General features: G+C 41.5%; 1 protein-coding gene across 1 annotated transcript in view; it reads left to right on the forward strand.

The window, feature by feature from the left end:
• The window catches only part of RUNX2 (RUNX family transcription factor 2), an 83,277-nt gene extending 74,884 nt beyond the window's left edge, over nucleotides 1–8,393 (forward strand). Inside the window, exon 6 of the mRNA XM_010175732.2 lies at nucleotides 7,915–8,393. Within this exon, the coding sequence (XP_010174034.2) occupies nucleotides 7,915–8,393 (479 nt within the window). The remainder of the gene's footprint in view (nucleotides 1–7,914) is intronic.
• The last annotated feature ends 1,087 nt before the right edge of the window (nucleotides 8,394–9,480 follow it).

The following is a 9,480-nucleotide window of genomic DNA, read 5'->3' on the forward strand; positions in this document are numbered from 1 at the left end:
ACTGGGGTTAGTGAAAAAAAAATGCAGCGGCCAAAATTCAGGCAGAAGAAGAAATTAGGGAAAACTGAACAGAGAGCGATAGGCGTCTGCGTGCGTGTTCGGGGCAGGCAGCATTGCAGAGCTGCAAGACTTGTTTCCAGGAAACATTTACTTTTTGCTTCTGATGTGATGCGTAGATGGCTTGAGACTTTAAACAAGCAGGGGGATTTTGATATACTACCAATTTCTTTCCACCTGAATTGATCTGTGACAGCTCCAGACTGAAGGTCGCTGAGACGAGATAGCAAAGACCAAGAAGTTCAGAGGCTCCCCATCACACCAGGTCAACAGGCTGCCATGGATGGCAGGTCACAACCACTACTGTATTTCTATAATATGACCATTTGTCCCCCTCCTGTGGTTCTCGTTAGAAAGGTTTATGAGTCCTGTATAAGTGAAACTTCACAAGAGGCAACATCTATAAATGAGACAGTGATGACTGATGCTTTCATAGCTGCATTTCTGCTCCCAACAGTCCATCTAAGAGGGGTTGGTTGTTACTTTTTTCCACACACAGGAGGAATTGCTGCCCATTCATGTTGCTAAATTTAAGATGAGCTATGTCTTGAGGTGCAGCCAGCAGCCACCTGTGTTTAGATGCATAGTGTCAGCCAGCAAGACTTTGGTGCCTAAAGAAAATCATCTTCCAGCGCAGTTTATCCAGTAGAAAAGTCCTATTGAGGGAGCAGGGCAGGTAATGATGGAGCCTGGGCTGGAGACATGCAAAGAGACCCCGATTTTGCTGTTAAGTAAAGTAACAGCTCTGCTTGGGAAGCACTCTCCTTTATTTGCACGAGTGGTACTTTAATGATCGCTGCTAATTATGTTATTTATGGGGTGTTTCTCTCAGCAAAGGGCTTAGGTGCTGTGCCATAAATTCAGTGAAAACATCTATCTGCAAATTAATCCGTGGTACTTTAGGTGCCAAAGTCCTGTTACCTAAATACCAGAAGGCACAAGCGTGCAGTTTACCGTGTGAACTGGGGTACTGAGGGACGGCGAGACGAGATGTACTAGAATTAGGTTCTCGCCTGTTGTGCGTGAGACTCTGAAGGGGTTAAAATGTTCCTTCCTCCCTCTGACTTTTGTGAGACTGCTGTGCTTAATAATGTTACAGTTTAAATGGTCCCAACTAGGCCTTGAAGTTAACACCTTGTTGAGGTGCAGGAAAGAGGAGGGAGGGCCAGTTCACACCTTTTCTGCTGCTATTGTTTGCTTGGGGTAACATGGGGAAAAATAAAAAATTTAAAAAATATGTAAAACGCGCTTTTTAAAAAAAATTTTCATTTTTTTTCTAAATTAAAAGGAAGGGAAGGGCATTTTAAAACATACCATTTCCTATGATAAATGGTTGCAAGTATCCGAAGGATGTGTGCTCATCCCAAAAGTGAGGCGGGGAGGGAGAAGCCCTGAGCATTATTTCTGTGGGCCCTCATCCTTGCAGTATGTAGACACATGGTCAGTAGTAGATGTGTGAGAGGAATGTCCTAGAGCTCTGGCCCAAAGCTGAGCACCAGCGTAGGTTTGGGGAATCAGAATCTAACAGCTACAGCAAGGAATAGATACACAAGGAGACGGGTTGGGATCCCTGGGAATTGCAGTCGCAGGATCCATCCTGCAGCAGCATCCAGAGGGAAGCTGGTACAACACCTTTGGAGAATCAAAGTCATGCCTGGAAGGAGGCAGGAGAAGGGTCGTGGTGTGTGTGATTCACTGAACACTTATTAGCAGAGGCAGGTGATGAGAATTTAATGAAATGAAGAGCAAAATAACACTCTCTCCCTGATACAGAAAGATGCTTGGGGGAAAACAGAGCTGACAGATAATCACTCCCCCCCCATCCAAAAGTTGCAAAGAATCCTTAAGATTGCAAAACTGAGTGCTCAGAAATTGGGAAATCTCAGTACTTACGTTGCCCGTGCAACTTTAAATCAGCCTCATTCTGCTTATGCATTATATTACAGATTTTAATTACAGGATCACATGATAGTTTTCCCACGGGATTCCTGTCTCATTCAGTGCACGGGATGGACAGTGCTAACTTAATGAGCGGCTCTTCAATATTTTGTTTTCTTCTTGTTCTTTGCATTTCCTCAGGCCTTGCTTATTGCAGAGCATTAAATTCTGCTCTGAAGGCGCAATTCTTAATTTCTTGGTGGACTTTGCTCTAATATTTCTTCCATAGCGTTTATATACAGTTTGTTGCAGTGCAATATTCCCAGGAAAGAAAAGAACCTGCTTTAAAAAGTGTACTGAGACTGACTCTCAGGTCTCGTGTAATTCAGTGCACCTTCTTTGTGTCACCTACAGCATGAATTTTTTTTCTGTCTTTAGCCTTAAGTTCAGACCTATGTTCCTGTTGGCTTCGGCTGCAGCTGTGAATATTTAGCACACGTGCAAATCAGAAGCCAACGTCTTGGCGGGGCACAGAAAATGAGAGAAGTAAAAATGTGATTTGGAGAGATTTCAGCTGAGTCACGTAGGAGCTGTGCGGCAGAAACACATATAAAATTCAGTTTGCTCGAGAAAATAATCATGTCTCCTTGGTCTTGTTCACTTCACCCCTTCTGATTTCTTCCAGTAGTGGATTTGGGGGGTTTATAGACAACAGTCTTCTCTATTCCTCAACTCTGATACATCTCCAGAGAAGGTCAACCTGTATGCTGAAGGAGTAAGCACCTTCTCCTGTAACTGAATGCTGTATCATAGTGCATATGGAGAAGTAACTTGAATTCTGGTTTTCTCACTCCTCACTTGGTAACCTTAATAATATCCTTTTGTTTGTCTCTCGTGTTTATAGTTTCTCAGATTTCTAAAAAAAGCAAACCCCAAGTAACCCCGCCTTCCCAAATTTTTCTTTGCAATATCATACAAACACCCACATGGACCATCATTTCACTCCTTTTACACAAGCATCTGCCATCCCAGTGAACAGAGCCACCAAAGGACCCATTATCCATCAGGAATGGCGTGGGGATGTGTGGGGATGTCCCCCTGTTTCAGCAACATTTGCAGATATTTCCTAAAATGCTGAGACTTGGGACTCCTGGATTTCATTACAGCCTTTGGACAAGTGTGTTTGTAGGGGCATAGACTCTTCTGCCCATTTTTAGGCAGAATGCTTATGATTTGTTCATATTTGGCTGGATTTGCATGGCAATGTCTCTCACACAAAAGCCACTCCTATTCCAAAGTTCAAGCCCTTACTTCAAAGCGTGGAACTGGTACAGTTTTTCAAAGGAAGGCTCCTCAGAGTTTAAGATTAGTAAAACAATATATTTTTCCCAGCAGAAGAGTTTCAGCTGAAATTTTAAAAACAAATAAATGCATAAATCACAATTTAGCCTGAGACAGACGCCCAGCATGGACAATTTCAGCCAGAATGTTTAAACTTTGGCAAAGCTGTAAGAGACTGAAAATCGTCTCATCATATGAAGTGTGTGGCATACTTCACACGACGCGATGTTATCAGCTGTAAGTAATCCAAGCTGCACATCTAATTCATAGACTTCGATGTTAGGGAAGGAAAAAACAATTTTAATAGATCAATTAGTGCTACATCTCAGCCTGAATTGAGCTATTGAACAAAAAACCACAAAATCTGGTATCTGCTCCAGTGAATGTCTTAACACTAAAGTTCCCCAAAACACAAGTGAATCATTTAGCTACTGGTAAATGTATTTAACTATATGTAGCTGAATTTCCTTGAGACAGACTATTCAGTGACTTTTGAATACAGCACCACTCTGTTTTCTTGCATTCAATGCTTATGCATAGACTTGATGTGCTAGAAATTTCCCTATCAGACATATACGATAAGCCAAAAGGCCCCTTTTTTTTTTGGTAGTGACTTTATAGCATAAAAAGACAAAGCAAATTGCAATATTTGTAAGTTACAAAATTATCCTATAACCTTTTAAAGTAGATGTCAGCATACTATATGCACAAGGAGTTAATCTATCCACTACATTATGATCTTTAACAATTGGAAGTGATTGGCCAAAGTGCTGTAAACCTGGCAGAAATTTGTTGCCTTATTTTCTGCAAACCACAAGCACAGCTTATTAATTGAGAAATGAACATTAACTGGCGTTAGCTGGCATCTGTAAACCTAAAAAGAGAAATGACCATGTTATGCATTCAGCTGTAAACGGTAGAGCTGCAAAGCTGCAACAGGTAAAATTGGTTTTTAAGCGCGAATGCAAAACCATTTTAGTTGGCTGCTGGCAAATGCCCAAGTCTAGGGTTTTTAATGAGGCTTCTGCATCAAAATAAGTGAAACCACATGGAATTTTAATTGTTCTTATTCTAAATTTGAAACACACTGGTGCAGTATTCTTGAATCTAGGATGTTAGCATATATATTGGTATATTAACATGATCACTTTTCTGTTCTAAATGTACGGCTCTCAGAAAACTTGAGTGCCAGGTTATGTTAAGGAGGAATCAGCTTGGAAGATTTAAAACCCATTTAACCTGGGCTCCTTCAAATGTAAAGGGATTGTTTTTCAATTTTTTAACTTTTTTTTTTTTTTTTGTATTGTCAAGCACAGTGAGCTGATCAGACTGCGCAGGGAGAGAAGATCACTTGCTGTGCTTGTTGCCGTGTTTCTCTTTCTGGCGGCACAAAATAAAGTCTCTTCTCTTTACAGAAGTGTGGTTTCGCAATCATGCGGCCACGATGTAGGGCGGAGGATCTGTGCTTCAGCCGTTTAATCCAAGCTATCACGAGAGTGGGAATTCACAGATGCAAATTGTTTTCTTGCTCTGATGGAGGAAAAATTAGCATAAATCTTTAATCCTGCTGGGGAGTGGAATAAATAAATTATTTACTTGCACTGTCATGTTACTATATTGCTGATCAACATCACTATTTATGTGCAACTAGATATACAAAGATGGGCGCCATACCCAGAAGAGCTATTTATCTTCCCAGTCCAGCAAAGAGCTAACCACATATAAATGAATATGCATTTCGTGTTTGCAAGTTAGGACCAAAATCAACCTTAACACAAGGAGATAGCACAGAGAAAGGAGGAGGAGGAAGGTAAAACTTTAGAACAGGCATCACAGAAAACTGGTTTTGATCTCCAAAATTATCTTTACACAGTGGAGATACAGAAGGCTGGGAACAAATCTGAACTTAGTGCAAGGAGTTAGGGAGACAGCAGAAGGTATTTGGGCAAAAGGCAGGTTGGAGAAGTGAGGGTGCAGGAGCCATGCAGACACAGCCATGAGTGAGATAAGAAAGGGTTATAGTTATTTGGCCTTTGGGTAAATAGGATTGTGCTTTATAAGCAACAGTAAAAACAAACAAGTGTGGATTTATTAGGGTATGTAAGGAGGTCTGTAGCCCGACATGAGAAATGCCTACGTGTGGTGTGCACATTCCCAGTCATTCGACACATACTTGATCTCTTGGCAGCACCCAAACAGATAATATTTGGATCTAGCCCTGAAAGGAAGATTGCCTTTTAATGTGTAAAACTGTGTGGATAGTTTGTTATTAAAAAAAAAAAAAAAAAGAAATGGTTGCAAAGAAAACCAAAAATGCCGATGTTCTTCTACACCCTGACACTCATACCAATTCTACCTTTGATTCTAAAAGTCTTGTTTAGCTTCTATCAGGGTAAACTAGGAGCAACTCTGTTCATGTTGGGAGAGTTGCAATAACAATGAAAAAAAAATAGTATAAGCAGTAGCAGATTGCAACTCAGTATTTTGAGCAGCTGGGGAAATTATGTTCTAACCTTATATTTCCAGATACGTATCAGACCTGTTCACAATATAAAGGGTAGTGTTCCAAAATTACAGCTTTGAATCTGGGTGGTATTGCCTCTAGCTATTGTTTGCAGTTGGGAACGAAAGAAGTTGCATCAAGCAGTAGAGTGTTTGCTGTAAAGGTACAAGTTATATTACATTCCACGGTGCTGTGGTTGGAGGGGTTGATGGTGGAGACAGACCCATTCACCCGTAGGTCACTGATTCGGTTCCAGATAAAAATAATAGTAATCACATTGTCACCGGGGTTTAAAATGGGCTTTTACTGCCCATTTAAAGCTCTGTATTCAACATCTTTTGAGACAACAGATTATATTATTATCCCTGGGTTTCAGGCTGCATATGTTGGATGCTTGGCTGGCTGTGGCCCAGGTCCTCCAGCCTGAACCCAGGTGGTGCCTGAGCTTCACTCCTCTGCCACTTTTAGGTATTGTTGAAGGCGTGGGTTAAATGAGCTGGTAGAACAGGAGAGAATAGTGATTTAAATCATCAAATGTGCCACACAAGGTGGCAGGGTCTGTTGATTCTGTTTCTTGAGAGTAACTACTGTTGTGGGTGTTGTAGGGAGCCAGAGGCAGAAGGGCTGGAGGGACCTTCCTTCTACACAGGAGAGTTGCCAGGTCAGATCTCCAGTCTATCTGCAAGGAAAAGCATTGCTGCATCTTACACTGAGGACAGTCAGGGTGTTTCAGTATTTAGCATGTCAGTTTGGCATCTAGAAGGTGCCATACTTTCTGTTTAGGTAAATCAGATTCAATAGATTGGTAGAGATGGGTGAACCCTCAGACCTAGAGGACTGTAAAAGTGTAACGCTGTAGAAGTGTCAGCTGGGAAGCACAGGGAGAGCCCATTTGATTGAATTATTTTTTCCCCTTTATTTATACCCCTCTCTTTCCAGCTCTCTCTCTATAAAAATATATATCTGTATCTACTGCATACGGTTGATGCATTTCCCTCCCTCCTGTACTTCTTCATTAGGCTTTTTCTCTTCCCCCTGTCCCTTTTCCCACACCCTTTTTGTTTTCCACTTTTCTGGCTCTCAACATGAGCTTTCACCATCTTTTTTCTTCCGCCCCTGTCCATCCCACAGTCTCCTAAGCAGATCACCAAGCTACTAACATTTGCTTTCCAGTTCTGCTCCGAAACTTGGGGTGTTTGATGTGGGATTAGAAATTAGGCAAAATGAGTTTACCCGTCCCTGTTTTGCGTTAGACTCCAATTCACAGCGTTACCATCCAGACGTTCACAGTAGCCATAAACTCTGTGGTCTTTTTTTCAACCAGACTGCACAGACTACATAGCAAAACAACTTCTTTCAATGGCAAGAAGAGTGTTGGGCTTGTAATTTTCCATCGACTGCAGTGAAAAGTAAAACTTGCATCTTTGCTATCGGCTCAGTCGCTTTGCCCATCCTTCAGATACAGCGAATGATATTTTTTTGGCCATAGGAAGTAGCTGAGCAGATCCTCACCTAAATAAATTGATTTAAGGCAAGAAGTGGGGTTTAGTCACCCCCGGTGTAACTCCCCTGGTATCAGTGGTGCAACTAACTCAGTGTTGCCAACTCTTGTAGTTTTATTACGAGTTGCACGGTAATTTCTGCTTTTCTCAAAACCCCAGCTCCCTACGGCGTGTGCTGAGGTGGGAATCTCAGCTTTCGTGTGCAACCAGACCCGAGTTTCTCGAGAGGCTGTAGCAAAAACCCAGAGACACGTAACCCTCAAAGCTCAGAAACCAGAATGCAAATCAACTCCAAATCCACCTTTTTCTTTTTGGCTCTTTTTCAATCTCTTGATTTTTGAGATGGTACTTTTTTTTCCGGCCTGACTTGTGACCTTTGAACGCTTCAGGTTGGCAATGCTGCTCCTTCCATTGGCATTGGTGGAGTTAGACCAGGGATGAGTTTGGCCCAGCGCTTGTAGAAGACAGCTGTATGACTCTGTTCCTTGCAATGTATTATTTGCTATGATCTGCTGTTCTCTTGGGGGCCAAAAGAAGTGGGTTTTTGTAGAAAAATAAAATTCTATCATCACTTGATACAAAAAATGGTATTTACAGAATTGTTTTCCCCCGTCTTTTGTTATAATTTTTTAGGTGCTTCAGAGCTGGGCCCATTTTCAGATCCCAGGCAGTTCACAAGCATTTCATCCCTCACTGAGAGCCGCTTCTCCAACCCACGAATGCACTATCCAGCCACCTTTACCTATACACCGCCAGTCACCTCAGGCATGTCACTGGGTATGTCCGCAACCACTCACTACCACACCTACCTACCACCACCCTACCCCGGCTCTTCCCAAAACCAAAGTGGACCTTTCCAGACCAGCAGCACTCCATATCTCTACTATGGCACTTCGTCAGGATCATACCAGTTCCCCATGGTGCCAGGAGGGGACCGTTCCCCTTCCAGGATGCTTCCTCCGTGCACCACCACGTCCAACGGCAGCACGCTGTTAAACCCTAACTTGCCCAACCAGAGTGACGGTGTGGAGGCGGATGGCAGCCACAGCAGCTCCCCAACCGTCTTGAATTCTAGTGGCAGAATGGATGAGTCCGTTTGGAGGCCGTACTGAGATTTCTTCTATAACCGGCCTGACCTCCGCGAGCCAAAAAATACCAAAAAAACAAAAACGGTCGACTAACTATGAAGTGCCTGTTTTTTGTGGGTTGTTTTTTTTTTTAGGGAAAAAAGAAAAGAAAAAAAAAAAAGAGATTTTACTGATATGTGCAACTGCGTAGACGGGATGATAATGGCCATAAATAACACCAGAGTTACCAACACACCACAACTCATGTTTCAGATTATGTGGATCAAAGCACATATATATATATTTTTTTTTTCTTGGAACCATTTTACCTTGTTTTATATTTAAAATATACTTTTTACACACACACAGAAAAATCACCCCCTCCTTTTTTTTTTTCTTCTTTTTCTTTTCTTTTTTTTGGGGGGGGGCGTCTAGCGTGTTGTAATAACTAGCGAGTACTTTTGCCAAGAGGAGAGAACGGACTCCCCGGCTATTAGGAGAAAAATGGTGATGCAAGGCAAAGGCTGCATTCCCTTTTATTTTTTAATAATAATAAAAAAACCCCTAACCATGAACTCCAGATACAGTTGCAATCATACAACGTATGGGACCCTCTTCACGCCCGTAGTGCAATTCAACTGGCTTGTATTGGTGCACATAAAAAGGAGAGCAAAGAGCGAGTTGCTTCCATTTTGCCATGATACACACTCAGATGAAGATAGCTGTCCCAAAAATCTCTGTCCGAGCCTTGCTGCAGATAACAGTTGGAACTTCTCTGTGTTCGTTGCTTTTTTTTTTTGGTTTGTTTTTGGGTACTTCAAGAGAATGAGTCTTCAAGTTAGGCTAGACAACCCTGGGCTTTCCTTTTTGCTTTTGTATCCGTTCATTTTTGCCTTCAATTAGCCAAAAAAAAACAAATATAACAACCAAAACCTTTAAAAACAAAAAGTAAAATGTTATTACTTATGCAAAATATGAAAATGGCAATATATATTAGCAGAGCCAAAATGGTATACATAGTATTTGTGTTTGGCTATGTTCTTTTTTATTTTTTTTTAAATTATAAATGTGTAAAATTTGAGGTTGTTTGCTAACATGAATCATCATATAACTTTAAAAGAATATTTATAAT

This window comes from Antrostomus carolinensis, unplaced genomic scaffold (assembly GCF_000700745.2).
Source record: "Antrostomus carolinensis isolate BGI_N321 unplaced genomic scaffold, ASM70074v2 scaffold4919, whole genome shotgun sequence".
Lineage (NCBI taxonomy): Eukaryota > Metazoa > Chordata > Aves > Caprimulgiformes > Caprimulgidae > Antrostomus > Antrostomus carolinensis.